Consider the following 18,262-nt stretch of genomic DNA (forward strand, 5'->3'; position numbering starts at 1 on the left):
TGACTGAAAGGTCACAGTGTTGTATACCTTCATGATGTCTTCATGAACAGTTGTATGCCCTGGAACAAATTACACATTTTAAGAAGGACCACAACATCCTGTGTGTCACTCAGAAGGATGAATCCGGGGATATTTCCATAGAAATGTTTCCACACACTTGGTGATGAGTGCAACACTCGGGTCTCCAGTGGGGAGGGGGGGGCAACCAGGCAAGCATTTACCGCTCAGGGGACCGGGTTATGAACTTCAGGCAGGGGTACACGTATCGACGCGTTGAGTTTGTAGATCTGCTATTTTTGCCGAATGTTCCCCCCAGAATAGGCATGCTGGGGTTCATGTGGTTAAGAACAATACAATTTAATTTGACATTTTTACAGTGTGGCTCTGTAGGAGGCGAGTCATACAATATGTCTGTCTGTGTGAGTCTAGCCTCGGGAACCCATGCGTTTTTTGTTTTTGTTTAGTGTGAGTCTGTGTGAGCTAATCTCACAAACTGCTGGACGTTTCACATGAATATATATTTTTTCAATTATGGAAGGGGGTCAGATTGGGCTGAAACCTCGCCCATATTTTGAGTCACACCGTTACGTCATAGATACAGTATGTCATAGATGACTAATGTCATGCATAGACTGGCTACATGAAGTCTGAGATCCACATGGGAGCCATGGCTACAAGCTCACAACGTGATGCCTTGTGAGCTCGTAGATCTGCCATTTTTGCAGAATGTTCCCCCCCAGAATAGGGATGCCGGGGCAAGTGGTTAAATGTCAAGTATAAAGTTATTTTCAATCTGTCCTAATGGAAGTGGATATTCTCTCATGTTTTCCTCGGGACATAATTATGTCACTGTGCGTACCGTAATAGCCTATGACATAAATGAAAGGTGCCGTAAAGTGACAATGCAATTCAGTTATTTACAGGGGCGCCCTTGCACTAAGCCATAAAAGGTCTGAGAACCTCTGGCTTGGTTGCTGTGTCCATCAAGGCGTTTTTTTTTGCTGATGTTTTGAATGGTTTCGGATGTTTTAAATTGTTTTCCGGGTATTTACACTATAGCGGCGTGACGAAGCACTGAGCATCTATTCTGCACTGGACATTCACGTCTGCTGTTTTAATATCGCAGTGAGTTGAAATGCTTTAAACTCTGGGCATTTTATTGAATGTTTTAGAAGGGTGCCTCGCTTTGGTGAAAACACACAATATAGCAGGTGCAACTGAACAATATATTTCAATCACCAACAATATACACAAGCAACAGTGAGCAGTGAGAGCCTGCTGGAGAGCCAGAGTCATGCTCCAAGGCTATGGGACAGTCTACACACTTCTGTGTTAGACACACACTTTTAAATCCACTTTTAAAAGCCACCTGTGCTTGTATAGGGCATAGCAGTGGCAGGCATTTTGTGGTGCCACAGATAAAAAAAACACATTCATAGAAATTTCCTAAAATATTTATATTAATTACTTTTAGCCTGCAACCAAGCCATCCAGGCTCCTGGTGAATCATGAGCATAAAACATTTGATTCTCTGTCAAAATAATGTCTAATATTTAATTACATTATTATACACTATTTATTAAATAGCCTTTGTTGCCGTTTTATTTTTTGACACTGCTGTGCCCTAAACCTAAAGCCTTCGAGGCCACTTAACATCCCCTGTGCCATTATTGTCGACTCATTGTCATTGACTCCTCTCCATTTTGAAATGTTATTTATTTTCTATTTAAGTTGCACAGCACTCCAGTTGGTTTTAAATGTTGTACAATTTACAATTCAGGCATTTAGGCAGATGCTCCTATCCCCAGAACGATGTGCAATGATGCGATCTAGAGTGCGGTCTAGCCAACACTAGACTGCCCTAGCGTGTCTGATATCATGTCTAGACGGGCGGGTTCAAAATCTGCGGAGAAAAACTCTGCCGGATCCTATTGGTTCACCGATCTGTCCGTCAGCCCCCGCCCCGCACCCCTCCTCCTCCCCAGTGTGTAGCATTGAGAGCCCTGACGACACAACATTTGGAGCGAAGCCCACTGCACTCTGGTTGGTTGGGGAAATGAAACACTTCCTATGCCCGGAACATCAACTGGTTGGTCCAGGCATTTATTTTTTAGCAAAAGTAAGATATAAAAGCCTGGAGTTTGAGGCTAAGCCAACACCAACTCGGGACTCCTGGATTGCTGCCCTCCACACTCTCCTATCTAGCATCAGGGTGTTGAGCTTTACAGTGTTGTTAACTAAGCTGTCACGCCGCATCTATGTAGGTGGTGCACTTCTTGCATTTCCTGGCTTTGCCCTGGGTTGGCTCCCACAGTGTCAGTTTGCTTGCCACTAGTTCCGGGTGCCTGACGCAGTGCCCTGCCAGCCTCATCCTTCTCTCTCTGACTTTGTCTGTGACCCATGGTAGGTCCCTGTAGAGAGCGACTTACAAAGTGCAAAACTTCAGTCAGGCACGTACACACATGCCTACCAGTGTCTAGCTGAGCAACTTCTCAAATACATCATTTGTATCATTTATTTCTCTCTTACAGAACAGAACAGAACAGCTGCTCTTCACTCTGCTCTCAAAGGCGAAGCCATGCAGGTCATTCTGCTGGCACGGTCCCACGTTTTGCCCTCGTGATAAGTCTGTATATAGAACATAGCACATCTCTCTCATGCACGTCACACACTAAAGTGTGAACTTGCTAGGTTCCTCTGATAAACTTTTGAACAGGTTAATCTGTCAAAATGCTTAGGACTTATCCATTAATCATTACCATATTTGTAACTAATGTATAAAGTGTATACAACTTTAGTTTGAGAGGGTCTTATTTAGCTTTGTGGTTTCTAAATTTGCAACTATCCTCCAGTAAAGAATAGACAATTTAGTTCTACTTTTATATTCAGTTTTTATGTTTTTGTTTTGGGGGTGGGGGTGGCATCTTTACCTTCCAAAGGTCTGTACACTCTAGCCATCAACAACAGGATATGCAGTCAAGTAATCGAGTGCCAAGAAAATGAATAAGTGCTACAAAGTAGCAGGTAGACATCAAACCTAACATCTATCTATAACATCTGTGGACAAGTGTCGTGGAATCAGTAATTGTTGAGGCAAATGGAGTCTGAGACACTTCACGTTATAAGATATACTGTATACACAAGCTCATGGGAGAAATACATTAAACATTCAGGGTGGTGGTACACTAGTTCTCGGGGAAAGCAGGGAGAGGGAGCCTAGTTATGTACAAAGATAAGTGAAGAAACTTGTGTCACAGGACCATGCTGTACTCCAAACAATAGATATCAGGCCTAGGTCATCTTAACTCTATGTTATTCAGATGGTCAGAACATATAAGGCAACATAATAATAATAATAATAATAATAATAATAATATAACACTATAAGGTATAATTCTACCACAATTCCTCCTCACAAGCCTACAGCATACATATCTATAAAAAAATAATGTACAGCAAGCAGCAGCATACATCTGCAGTAGCATCTATCTAAATAGGCAACAAGTACAATTTACAAATTGACTTTGACTTGACTGGAATGAATGATCCTGCGAGAGAGGGGTGCCAAGGTAGGACACAGGAGGCAAGAAAGGAGGAGTTAAATTTTGTTTTAGTACTGCCAACAGTCCTTTTTTAACTGCCCTAAATGGCCTGTCTCTGTCAGTGCAGCCTGGTGCATATACACAAACCCAGTGAAACCTGGCTCAGTCTTTATCTGATGCCAATCTACTTATCCAACACGATGGCACAATTTACTAACAGTGCTGATGGGTTTATTTGATTTTGTGGAACTTTAGAGTCTAGACTATGCTGCCAAGTTTACATGGAATGAAATCATGGACAAACTTCTGCTGTAGAAATTATTTTCACAAATGGTGTCACCTTATTCATTTAATTGCTCCACTGCTGCACTCCCAAACACTTGCAAGCAAATGCTCATGACAACAAGGGAGGAAAATAAGCTGTTGAGACATAATGTACTGTTTCTGATGAGAACAATGACATTTTCATTGCATCCTCTGCGTGATGAGACAATTTGTGTGATTTTGCAACCCTTTTTGCCATGCAAAGATAGTGAAGAGAGAGAGAGAGAGAGAGAGAGAGAGAGAGAGAGAGAGAGAGAGAGAGAGAGAGAGAGAGAGAGAGAGAGAGAGAGAGAGAGAATTTGCATTACTCATTCCCCTTTCAAGCAGCATAGGACAAGAGCAACTGATAAATTACTGTCAAAATTATGGCTTATATCATGGCCAGGTAGCTATACTGTACAATCCAAGATTCTAACAAAGTTCACTTCTAAGTACCAGGGAGGAGTGAGACTGAGGTTCAGTTCTACTCGGGAAGTCCTTCCCCTGTTGTAATTTTTTTTGTAATTTGACCATACTGCATAATTTCTCACAACTTCCTGGAAGTCAAGACATTGGGGTGAACCCCTGGAGATATGTAAATAGAACTGTCATAGAACTGTACATCCATTACTCATTCTCTAGAATCCCCTGCCAGAGAATCTCAGTATGAAAAGTTAAAGTATAGACACTTTTAAGCAAGATCTTAAGACTTCAGTTAATTATTAATTTTCTTTTAATGCAATTGCATCCAATCAGAAGATCATTGGAATATCATTTACTGTATCAGCTTGGGTTCCAGGGTTGAATAAAATCGGTATCCCGACCTGCAAATGTATTTTCTGTTTAGTAAAGAGCTGTTGAGAGAGGGATACCCTGTTAGACCCCTGTTACTGAACAAACACTCTACAGCAACGATTACTATCATAATAATCTGAGTTCCCAGAAGCTCTCGCATAAAAATAGGAGGGGCGAGAACAAGATCATAATATCCTACTATAATTCTAGTAACCTCACGGTGGTGGAGTCTTGGTTGGTTTTGGTTGGGGGGACTCTTGATCAAACTGCGCATGCGTCGTTGCCAGGTTTCGCGAGAGAAACAAGCAGTAAACAAGGCCAAACCAAACGAACCCTACAAGCAACGAGGTCTATCAAAAGAAGGCCAAACGAAGCGCCTTCACACATATACCTTGCCTATTGGAAAACAGCCGATCTACAAGCTCACAACGCGTCCCCACACCCACCTGCGCTTTCACAACCAACGCCAAAACACAACACCACCAATATTGCCAATAAAGCGCTTACAATAAGCGAACATGGCAACACCGCAACACCGAGACACATGATTCCATTCACTGCGAGACCGCGAGTGCGTTCCGTTCACCGCAGCACATCAACTGCTCAACAGAAACACGGTGACATCATTTACGCACGTTTACACAGAAAACATTCTTACAGATGTCTCTCTCTCTCTGTGTGTGTGTGTGTGTGTGTGTGTGTGTGTGTGTGTGTGTGTGTGTGTGTGTGTGTGTGGTGGGGGGGTGGACGGGTCCGCGGCCTATATGCGTGTCAACGCATACACGGCTCGAGGGAGGGAGAGAGAGAGAGAGAGAGCGAGAGCGTGGGAGGGAGAGACAGAGAGACAGAGAGAGAGAGAGAGAGGAGAGGGGAAAGAGAGAGAGAGAGGGGGAGATAGAGAGAGATCCGTGCGCCTGGTGTAGCCGCTATCATTGATAATCACTTGGATCTAAACAAACGCGCTGGACGATCTCTGTGTGTGTGTGTGTGTGTGTGTGTGTGTGTGTGTGTGTGTGTGTGTGTGTGTGTGTGTGTGTGTGTGTGTGTGTGTTTTTTGCGACGGGACGACGGGAGCATGTACCGTGGTGTGTGTGTGTGTGTGTGTGTGTGTGTGTGTGTGTGTGTGTGTGTGTGTGTGTGTGTGTGTGTTCGTGTTCGCGACAGGAGCATGTACCGTGGACTTTACTATATAACTTGGGGTCCAAGACATAGAAATGCCATTAAATGGGGGTCCATAGCCCTAATGCATGTCAAACTGGGGGTCCTTGAAATTAAAATGGTTGAGAATCACTGCTAGAGCCATAAAAAAAAACGCTCTTATGGGGGTCCCTGGCATATCTTTTCAAATGGGGGTCCGCGGGCTAACAAGTGTCAATTTGGGGGTCCTTGACATAAAAACGTTTGCGAACCACTCCACTAAACAGTACAAACTCACTTTCGATCGCTGATACTGTCTGTTCTCGGCGCATAAGCCAAACTGCGCACGTTGGGTGCTCATATTCCCCTACGGGTATGGTCTAGTACTATATAATATATATATAGAGCTATGTAACACTTATCTTAATAACACCACCTTTAATGATACAGTGAAAGTTACTGTTTTAATATAAGCAAAGACAAGTAATCATATAAATCATAATATCATCTCTGTTTAGGGTTGTACATGAGTGTGTAGTGAACGTTATGGCTTAAAAGTAGGATATAAGAACAAAGTAAGTGGTACATTTTTCAGGTTGAATTTAGGGGTTTCCCTCTTGGCCGGAGACTCGATGTGAGCATCTCTAAACGTTTATGACCTCATCACAGAACACCAATGCTAAGACATTTGAAATGCACCCACTACACATTTAACTTTACAGCAACGAAGGCCATAAACTAAGCATTAGCAGACTGTATATCCTGTGATTCACTCACTAAATGTCCTAACCATGGATCAACAAACACTAGGCCCCTTACCTAAATATTATGTTGAGGTTTATGAGCCTTGGAGTTCCCCTTTGCCTCTAAGCGTGTGTGGGAGCATGTGTGCACGTGTGTGTGTGTGTGTGTGTGTGTGTGTACCGTATGTTTCTGTGTGCAGGCGTCTATATGATGATGATGATCACGATGCATGATGATGATACTTTGTCAGATCATGTATGTTCTTGCATCACAACAAAAACCTTAGAAAAGAAGCTACATACATTTAACATACTGTAATTACAATCAAAGATGATAATATGTGTGTGTGTGTGTGTGTGTGTGTGTGTGTGTGTGTGTGTGTGTGTGTGACTCTGTGCCTGTGTATCTGTGTGTACAACACAGTGTACCTGTTTTGTGAGATGTTGTGCTTGAGGCGGTCTGCAGAGAGGGACCCCAATGTAAACACCAGCCATCTGCTAATGAATTAAGTGCACTTTGACATTCAGCGTGCATGTGTTCTGTCCAACGCATCACGCACCTCCACTCCTTACAGCCATGTACAGTCATCTGGAACAAAGCAGTGGAATGTGTTCTTGTATAGTCAGACTGCATGGAAAAAAAGAAATAACGCAACATCATACTGGCTCCTCCTCAGTGGTCTAAAGTAACTAAGTACATTTACTGTAGTCTACTTAAGTAAAATGTTGATGTAGGCTATTTTTTTACTTTACTTGAGTATTTACAATGTTCAATAGCCTACTTTTACTTCTACTCCACTACATCTCAGAGGCAAATATTGTACTTTTTACTCCAGCGCAAATTATATGATGACTTTAGTTACTAGTTATTTAGTAGATTTTGATTATAATTTCAAAACATACATTAACCACTTCAGCCCTATATATGCGATGTGACGCATTGAGCGTGTAGATCTGCTATTTAAAGGTTCTTTTTTTTACATTCTTAAAAACATTCTTAAAACATTCTTAATAACTTTTACTATTGGTACTTTAAGTATATTTTAATGGCAATACTTTTGTACTTTTACTCAAGAAATTTTTAAAACAGAACTTCTGGCTCCTCCTTGAGCTTATGTTCAATGCAGAGCTGTAGGCCTACATACTTAAAAAACAAAAACAACAAAAAACACAAAAAGGTTATCATGACAAGCTATTGGACTTGAACTCCATATTCAACATTTGCTATAATATCCCCCCCCCCCCCCCCCCCCCTCCAACATCATGAACTACTAAACAGTGTGCTTAAGTGTTGATACTGAATTCTGAATAACACAGGCTGGAGGGGTGCATGCAGTACAGAATACATTATTTTAGTGAATCATTTTAAATCCTAAATGGGGTTCATATGAATTCCTTATTCTGGGATGAAATCAGCAGGCTTTTCCCGGCAGGCGCGTCTCTCCGGAAATGTAATGCAGAAAAACTCAACTTAATGTTGTTGACCTCCCTGACAGCCAGAACACTCTGCCGTGACGCCAGAGACGTTAAGAGGAAACCCGTCTCCTCTATCTCACACACCATCCATCCTCCTCCAGCAGCCAGGGTTGCCAAGCCCACTTATTATAAGCAAATTTGGGCTTCTTTTTCTGTAAGGTTAGCCTACTTGTAAATATTGGTAGTTGCGGCCTTGCGGGTTGCGTTATATATATTTTTAGATTGTTTCTAAAGTGTAGTTGCTTATTTTGGGCTTGTAATGTTGTTTAAACCAGTGGTTCTCAAACATTTTCATGTCAAGGACCCCCAAATTAATATCATTAACCCCCCTATCTGAAAATATTTTATATGGCAGGTACGGTGAGGGACCCCATACAACTACAAGATTTGTGTTGTTAAAATGTTTCGAAAATATTCCACATTTCTCACATCTATTTTCAAAGGGCTCATGTAGCCTGGTCGCTTCTTTTGGGCTTGTTTTGGTTGCTCGTTTCTCTCGCAAGACCTGGCAACACTGCCTCCAGCCCCCTGTCTGACTGAGAGAGGGTGTCTGTATATCAGAGCAGCTCAGAGCTGTGCGTAATGCTGGACGCGTCTGGGAGCTTGGAGACGCCATAAGACCGTTTAGACTACATAAAATGTCTTTATTATTATGTCTCCTATAGCGGATCCAAAGAGGGATGCATTCTGAAATCAGCATCTAACCAAAGGGACCAAAACCAGGGATTTACAAACAATCTAACCGGGGGACATATAGATCTACGATGGAAAATGACACTAATTTTACGCACGGGTCTAGCATCAACGAAACGCAGGTCCAGAGGTCGATGGCCGTGCCGATACTCATGTTCGCCGGCGGGGCCGTGGGGAACATCATCGCCATCGTGGTTCTGTCTCAGTCTGTATCCAGACAGGGACGCAAATCCTCGGCGTTCTACAGCATGGTGTGCGGCCTGGCCGTCACGGACCTGCTGGGCACGTGTCTGGCCAGTCCGCTCACCATCGTTAAAGACGCGCTGCAGAACCCTCACCTGTGCGCCTTCCAGTCCTTCTTGCTGCTGTTCTTCGGCGTGGCGGGTCTGAGCATCATGTGCGCCATGTCCGCTGAGCGCTACATGGCCATCTGCTGCCCCTACACCTACCAGAGGTAGCCTACTTCAGAATCAGAATCAGAAAGACTTATACTGTCACACCTTAAAAAAATACTTTGCTGTAAAAGAAGGGTGACATTCATTTGCCAGGGCTCCTCAGACTTGCAGTTCATTCAAAAACACGTAAACCCTGCAGCATCGGTATTGTGAGGAAAGCTTTGGCTGAAAATAGCAGATCGACAAGCTCACAATGTGATGCATTGTAGCATTGTGAGCTTGTCGATCGGCTATTTTCAGCGAAAGCTTTCCCCACAATAACAGAAAACAGAAATACACTAGTATTGAGCCCTGAGGGACTCCGGTTACCCACATGGGGTTTAAGTGGTTAATACAAAAAAACGAATGCAACTACATATATATATAAAAAACATCAGCACATAATAAAAAGCTAAATAAATGAAATAAAAGGTAGGCTACTTTAATTTTTAAAATAAAAGGCCTCTCTTTATATTATTCACTAAAACATCACCTTGGTGTTGCCTCAGAACGCTATTTATTCTAAAGTCTTATCGCTTGGTAAAAGAAAGTTATCTATGTACTTTGTGTTCATTTTTTTCTTTCTGTCTTGCCCACAAGGTGGGGCGTGGACCGCCGCTTCGCCCAGAAGGTCCTGTTCCTCATTTATATCTCCAACATCGCTTTCTGCGTCCTGCCCATGATGGGCATAGTGAGCAGCAAGCTGCAGCCGTCGCGGACGTGGTGCTTCATCCACGACTGGAAGCGCACGCCCGGCACTTCGTCGATGGCCTCGGTGGCCTATTCCTTCCTGTACGGGGGGGTCAGCCTCGTGCTGATCGTGGCCACCATAGTGTTGAACTTTTTCGTGTGCGGGACGTTGCTGATCATGCGGCAGAGGACCGTGCAGAGGCCGGTGACCAGGGCCAGCGTGAGGCAGAGATGGAGAGCGCTGTCCTCCGCCGCCGAGACGCAGATGATCGCGGTGCTGGTCATGACGTCAGCGGTGGTGCTGACCTGCTCCGCGCCGTTAGTGGTAGGTTGAAAAAACAGAACAGCCTATATCGGAAACCTTTTTGACATGAAGTGCCATGTTTTTATTTTCTTGATAGTCAGTGTGCCAATGTGCCATAGCCTATCAACGTTAAGTTTAATTGTGACACCACGTCACAATAAAACTATTTCAAACAGATTTTGATTTGTCCATATACATTTATTATTTTTTCTTCTTTTTAAATATTTTCTTTCATCATTAGCCTCATAAAAATAACCCATATATCTCCCAGACTCCCTCCCAGTCAGAGTTCGGAGTTTGAATGAATGTATAATTATGTGCATACAGATGTGAGGGGACTTGAATTTATTTTTACAAATGTTTTATTTTAAAAGAAAAATCCTCTCACACACTTGTGTGTGCCAGTGATCACCCTATCCTGTGCCAATGTTGTTGCCCTACATAACTAATGGCCTAAGTCATTTTTTAAAATGTTTCAGGAAAAATAAAAAACTGATCCAAAACAAAACTATATGATATTTCTTAATCATTTCACCCAAAATGTTTATAACAAATTATGACTACTTAAATAGAAATAACACTGTCTGTCAGTTATGTAACATAAGAGATTTAAATAGGTTTACATAGGATTAAATCTGACTTAGGCCAAAACAAAGCAAAACAAATACAAAATATAATACAAAATGGCCTAAATCAGTAAATAATTTGGCTTAAGTCACAAAACCATGTGATTTAAGCCAAAAAAAGGCCTATTTTTTGGCCTAAGTCACAAAAAGGGGAGGGAACAGCATGATCCTTTTCAATTAGGATATGGGCGATTTTACTAGAGGTGGCCAATGTCATGAGGAGCTGACTTAGGCAAAAATATAATTTTCCTCAAAAAATGACTTAGGCCATTAGTTTAGCAAGGTGACGATATCCAAGATAGGGACGCCTTGTTTAAAGTGGTTGGTTAACTCTGCCCCCCGACTAACTAATAGTAGTCATAGACCTTTATTGATCCCGCAGAGGAAATTCACTTGCAATAGCGGTTGGGCGAGATAAGAAAAAAATATGGTAGAAAACTAAAAAAGCAATGTCTGTGATGTATGGAGAGAGACATTGCTGTTGAGTTTTTTCAAATGTAATTTTCTGTCAAGGACCTCCACATTGATGTATAGGCTGTCTATTAGATTTTCAAGATTCACATTTTTCTAAAACAGCCTACCGGTATCTACAAGCTACAAGATGTGAGCTTGTAGATCGAGTTGTTAAATTGCTCGTTTTGCTGGGGACCACCTGGGATCAATGACCCCTGGGGTGTCTCTGGACCCCACTTTGAGAACCACCAAGCGATACAGACAATAAGCTCCATTGTATAGAGAGGACAGCAACAGGGATGGATAACAGATGAGTGCCCAGGCGCCTCTGACCTCCAGGGGTCACGTCTCTGCCCCAGCCAATGCGAGTGTGAGGCCTCTGCTTCTCTGGGTAAACTCATGATATTTTGTCCAGTACTCAGGGGCCCCTGACCGGGCCGGCCGAGGGCCAGACTCCTGGACTTCAGAGGCCCCTGTGCTCAGGGAACAATATGTTGGGAGTTTTGGGCTAGCTATGGTGGTGAAAGGCTGATACAGCAGGGTCATTTTGAGATATGGTACGGTTATATAAACGTTTAACTTGCAATCTCAGGTCTTGATGTCATGTCAGAATAGTTGTACCCAGATAGGGATCTATAGCATTTATTCACAAAATATTGAAAGAAGTATTTAATGGCCAAAGATGATAATGTTTTGGGTGGTATGAGTGAAAGTCTCCAAAATGCAAAATAGTTTGAGACAAGTATTTGTTGGATTTCTGGGTTGGTTTGAAATGCAGCACAATAACTATGTTTCCAGGATGTAATTTTGCCTATCCACATTTGGGTCAATGGCTGTTGGTTCTACTAGAGTAATACAGTCATTTTAGATAAAATAAATGGTGTAGTTATTTTCAGAAAGGTGAATTTCCTTTACCTAGCAACTTTAAGATCTTGCTGAGTGTTTTTCCACATAGTATTAACATGTATGGTGGTCTATGAAGTGCTTTGCCCTGATGGTCATATCACCGAAAGCCTGGCATTTGTTTATTAAAGAAACTTGCAATGATCCAAATGTGCAGATTGCAGAATCTCCTGCTCTTATAGTGAATGGTGTTTAAAATGTATGTAGTGATCTACTAAGTATACACTTTTTAATTGTTGCTATGTTGTTTCCAGGTGCGTGTCTTTGCCAACCAGCTTACACAAGTCAACGATTTTGGCGCAGATCTAGCTGCAATCAGGATCGCTTCGGTCAACCCCATCCTTGACCCTTGGATCTACATCCTGCTCAGAAGGACACTGTTTCGCAGAATACTCAGCGTGTGCAAAACCATCTGCCAGACACGCAAGAGAAAAGTGGTGTCCACGCCCCAGAGGCATCTACTCGGTCCTGAGTTCACCAAGGACACCAAGGACACTCATGTTTTCACACAGCTTTTGTGCAACGCAAACATTATCACTCAGCTTCCGGCAGCAGTCACATTTACGAGCGATGGTGACACAGAAAGTGCTCAACCGTCATAAACAACCACTACTACAGACCTTTGTAAACACAGAAGGACACTACTGAAATCATAGACATGAAGTCAATAACCTTGACTGGACTTGAACCGGACTTTATAGAACTTTACATTTCAGATGATAATGAACAGCACTAGTTGTACTGCATTTATAACCACTTATTCTACACCTTGATATGCTATGGGGAGCAGTAGCCTTCTCTAAAAAAATAAATAAGCTACCTTTATTTAAGTCTACTGTGGACATACAGTAGTAAGAGATCACACCAGGTTAGTGATGGATGCAGTATTTTTTTTAATGCACCAGTGCTGTTCTGCACCTGGACTGGTCCAAGTCAAACGTGGTTCAGTGTCTTGCTCAAGGACACTTCGTCACTAAGCCAGGTGGGGACGCGGATCAAACTAGCGGCCGCTCTACCTCCTCAACCACTGCTGCCCTGAGTAGGGCCAGTAAAGGCATACTAGCATTCCGAGAGTACTTTGGAGAACCCACTGGTTTTCCATTTCAATCCTGACATGGTACAGTCCTGTTTGTATGGGAGAAAATAGTGCAATATGTTCCTTAACAGCAAGCATCTATCGTACATACATGTACTGAACAAAAGGTTGTGCAAAACATACTTAACTGCCCCGGAACAGGTTTGGTATGGAACACTTGTGCAGTGGAAAGAGATACCTTGGCTTCCAACCAAAACCGAGATGGGTGGTGAATGAGCACCATCTACAGGCTGGTTCTGGCCTCACAGCAGCTCCACGCAATGTTCTTTGGAGGAAGTTGGCAATCAACTGCTGGAACATCATCAACAACAATCTTAGAGAGATGGTGATGCTCTTCCAACCCAAAACCAATACATTCATTTTAAATGAATGCATCTATTTTCTACTGGCAGGACCTATCTCTACCTTCTCTGATTCCAGGTCAGGTTGTCTAGAAATTAAAAGGCACTGAACTTAAATTAACCTACAGGTCATGGTAGACCAAAGGTTGGTCAACCAGTATGTCAGCCGTTTAAAGGCTTGATGAGCATAACATGTATGTTTTCCCTCACTACTCATGTTCACGGACAGGACTCACATTCCTAATAGATGTGTAATTTCGTCAAGGCATTTCTTTGTCCGTCATAAGCTAAAAGCAGCTCACTGAAATGGTATGGAGTGGAACACAATTGTTACATTTGAAATACTTCCTGTTCAAGTTGCCTTAAAACGCATTTAGACCTGAGGCCGATTCTACAAATGTCTTCTATGTTGCTATACCAGTGGTGCTCAAACCTTTTCATGTCAAGTACCCCCAAAATGATACGCATTTAGCTACAGAAGCAAAGATTCAAGTTAAAAATGTTCGCTTTGAAAATATACCTTGGCTATTCAAAAATAGCAGATCTACAAGTTCATAGTGCGGCACGAAGTGACGTGCTATGAGCTGGTATATCTGCTATTTTTGAATAGCCAAAGTATAAAATAACACTTTTTAGCTAAAATATAAAATGACACGGAAGCTTTCCCCGGTTAAAAAAGGACCATACCAGGTTCATGTAATTTTCCATTGACAACCTCAGCCAGTTTCAATAAACCTCAAACATTATTCCCAAAATGTCTTTAATTTTGACATAGTGCGTGTTTACGTTTTGTCCATATTCAATAAACATTACAGAACGTTAGCTGAAACTCACTGTATCGTTGAAAGCCCTCCTCAAGCTAATATTTGAGCTCAAAATGCAGCACTTGTAAGGAACTATTCTTCCAGGTGTATTAACGCATGTAGAACAGTCATTTTAGATCAAATAAAGTGCCGTGATTTTCAAAAAGGTACACCTATACCTAGGAACTTCAATCTTTCGCTGTAGAATGTTTTTCCAAACCTTTCCAACATGAATGGCAATGTATGTTTAAAAATATAGGCTACTAAAGCATCCACTGCATACAATAATGGACATGACATTTATTGAAGACAGGGGCCATCTCTGCTAATGGTTAGTCAAAATTAGACTGGTGTGGTCCTTTAAATCAAATTAGAGAATGTCAAATTGGAATAATGTTTAATTATATTTCAAACATGCGAGTGCCATGGGAGTCCAAAAAACATAGTATTCCTAGTGGCATTGGGAAAAGTTTGCAAGACTCAGAAGAAACAAACCAGAAATTTTAAATTCCCCTGTTTCTTAAGACTACACTGTCAGAAGCTAAACCACTATCTTGATATCTGCCAATAAATTATGTATTTTTCATACAGGTGTTTTCAGTTTGTACTTTTAAAAGGTAAAGATGACTCTTGTTGATTACATCTCTCGTCTGGTTGAACTTGGGTGGAGCTATACGGCATACTGACAAAATGTATGTCACAAAAACCTGTGGGCCAAAAAAAGAATGATAACAAGGTAAACTGGCCTGCCCTCAGCCATGTAAAGAGAGAGTGGCATCAACTGGAGACCAAAATGCTTGACTGTGTGATTTGTGTAGTCCTCAGTTAGTTCCAGTTCCATGTTAAATTGATCCAGAAGTGATAATATAAAATCGTATCTTTTAAAAGTGGATCACACATGGTCTGTTCTGTAACTCTGCTGCACTCCGTGTTTACTTGCTAGCTTTCCGGGAACTATTGAGAGGCTCCATGTTCCTCCATTGCTGTAAAGAAAACTTGTTCCATTGGGGTGAATGGAGTTGGTGGCACTGTCTCTTTACAATACATCACTGCAAACTAATCTAGTGTGAGGGAGCCGTCAAACCAACCTAGAGCAACCCACAGCCCTTAGTAGTGGTGTAAAGTAACCAAGCACATTTACTCAAGTACTGTACTGAAGTATAACTACATCTCAGAGTCATGTTAATTTGTGGGTTTAGATCAGGGGTCAGCAACCTTTTTGACATGAAGTGCAATGTTTTTATTTTCAAATCAACATTAAGTTTCATTATGACACCACATCAAAATCTAATATTTCCAACAGATTTTGATGATCCATATACATAAGCTTTATTCATTTTTTCTCCTTTTGAAATATTTTCTTTCACTTCAAATGTAATGATCATGACTCATTAGATCTCCAAGATTTCCTCCCGAGTCAGAGTTTAGAGTTTGTTTGAATGAATGCATGTAGAATTATGTGCAGGAAGTAATTTGCATATAGATGTGAAGGGACAGAATTTAACTGACTACATCTTCTAAAATGTTTTATTTTAAAAGAAAGTTCCTCTCTCTGACACTTATGCCAGTGTGCCCGTGATCACCCTCCCCTGTGTCAATGTTGGCAACCGTGCCGAAGGTTGCCTACCCCTGTAGTAGGGCAGTTTCGAGGCTCCGTGAGCACCCCAAAAACACATCTCTTAAACCTGTTTTTTTAGGACCCTAAAGGTGTCTAGTTATGATTTCTGCTTGTTGCCCGTGTCAACTAATGTCCCATGGGGTTTATTTTTAACCCTTTCTGACACCTACCCCCAACCCAAACCATAACATGGAGATAACAGAGAATACCATAACTCTTGAAGTAAACAACATACAGCAACAAATTAACACATTTTTCTATATCATTTTGACCCAAGGAATTCATTAAAGTGGTTTTTATTAAGATTCGAACACATATTGACTCTATTTCAGGGCAGAAACGGCCAAAAACTAGCAGAAAATGTTGAAATCATAATGATCACGTCTATATTTCTCTTTGTACTAAACGTTTACCGTGTATTATTTTTTACCATATGTTTTTTAGGACCTTTATGGTGTCTAGTTAAGATTCATTCTTGTTGCCTAGGTCAAATAATGTCCCATGGGGTTTATTTTAACCCTTTCTGACACCTATTCGGCTATTCCCAATCTGAACCATAGAATGGAGGTAACAGAAAATACCATAACTCTTGAAGTAAACAACATACAGAGACAAATGAACACATTTTTCTATATCATTTGGACCCAAGGAATGCATTAAAGTGGTTTCTATTAAGATTCAAGCACATCTTGACTCTATTTCAGGGCAGAAGTAGCCAAAAACAAGCAGAAAATGTTAAAATCACAATTATCACATCTATATTTCTCTTTGTACTAAACTTTTAAGGTGTATTCTTTTTTACCATGTGTTTTTTAGGACCTTTATGGTGTCTAGTTCATATTTATTCTTGTTGCCCTGGTCAAATAATGGCCCATGGGGTTCATTTTAACCCTTTCTGACACCTATTCCCAATCAAACCATAAAATGGAGATAACAGAAAATACCATAACTCTTGAAGTAAACATACAGAGACAAATGAACACATTTCTATATATAATTTTGACCCAAGGAATTCATTAAAGTGGTTATTATTAAGATTCAAGCAGGTCTTGACTCTATTTCAGGACAGAAACTGCAAAAAACTAACAGAAAATGTTCAAATCACATCTATATTAATCCTTGTATTAAATACTTAAGGTGTATTCTACTTTACCACATGTTTTTAGGACCCTTATGGTGTCTAGTTAAGATTTCTTCTAGTTGCCCAGGTCAACTAATGTCCCATGGGGTTCATTTGGTGACCATTTTAAATCGTCCACACGAGTGGCGTTTTCATATCTGAACCAGACAACGTACAAAGACAAATAAACCCACTTTTTCATAGAATGTTTACAACAGGAATCTAATGGAAAGGTCACTGACATGGTACAACCATTCTTTATTGGTGAAAAACACACAAATATCAAATTCTGGCTTATATCAAAACACAATTTCACTGATCAGTATCATCCATCTCATCATCAAACTCCACCTCATCCTCTTCCCTCTCCTCCTCCTCATCATCATCATCATCATCATCATCACTGATGACACCAGCAGCCAACAGGTCAATGAGAGATAGGGGCAGAATTGGCCCACAAGACCAGACAGGGTCCAAAATCCCTCCTTCTGTTTTCTGCCACCCCTGACCATCATCATAGGATTTAGGCCTCCAAAAGATTGGCTCAGCTGCTCGCTTGTAACAGGTCACTCTATAGTTCACCCACTGGATGTGGGGGATGAGTGTGTCCTGGCATGGGGGCAAGCGAGCTGGTCCGCGCCTCAGCCTCTACTGCGCCTTGATGGAATCAAGACCACTCTTGATTCCATCAAGGCGCATCAGAGGCTGAGGCGTGGACTTTCGGAGAAATTCATAGTGCAAGGTCAAGCCATCAGGAAACCCCAGGACTTTCTTTCTGGGCAATGCGGAAAATAAGCGACAGCTCTGCCAGTTGATGCTCAAGGTCTGGGGGAGTAAGGAGGCAGCATCCCGGCTGGCAAAATGTGAAACAGCTGCTCTCATCGTGGAAGGAACAGCTCATAAACGTGTGGCATTAGATTGAGAAGAGAGTTGATTGATCAATACCTATATAACTTTGGTGAGTTCTTGTGTTAGCAGATTTGCCAAGAATGATTGTTGATGTTGATGACGACATCAACCTGCTCATCTACCTTGACACTGGCACAGGCACGCACCGTCAGCTGGTACATGTCACGGAGCTAGCAACCTCTCTTGGGCAGCCATACTGTAGCACCCTGCTTGGGTACCATGTATTCAGTGATCAGGGCTGTACTAGTTCCTTCAAGGGCAAGGTGGCACCACTCA

General features: G+C 41.7%; 1 protein-coding gene across 1 annotated transcript; it reads left to right on the top strand.

Annotated features, from left to right (window-relative positions):
* Positions 1-8,823: 8,823 nt before the first annotated feature.
* Positions 8,824-12,701, top strand: LOC311051432 (prostaglandin E2 receptor EP4 subtype-like; the record flags this gene model as incomplete). Its single annotated transcript, XM_084065997.1, has 3 exons — positions 8,824-9,143; positions 9,724-10,138; positions 12,354-12,701. 3 exons carry the CDS (start codon positions 8,824-8,826, stop codon positions 12,699-12,701), a joined length of 1,083 nt encoding a protein of 360 aa, XP_083922123.1.
* Positions 12,702-18,262: the final 5,561 nt, after the last annotated feature.

This window comes from Gymnoscopelus microlampas (assembly GCF_963454915.1).
Source record: "Gymnoscopelus microlampas genome assembly, chromosome: 9".
Lineage (NCBI taxonomy): Eukaryota > Metazoa > Chordata > Actinopteri > Myctophiformes > Myctophidae > Gymnoscopelus > Gymnoscopelus microlampas.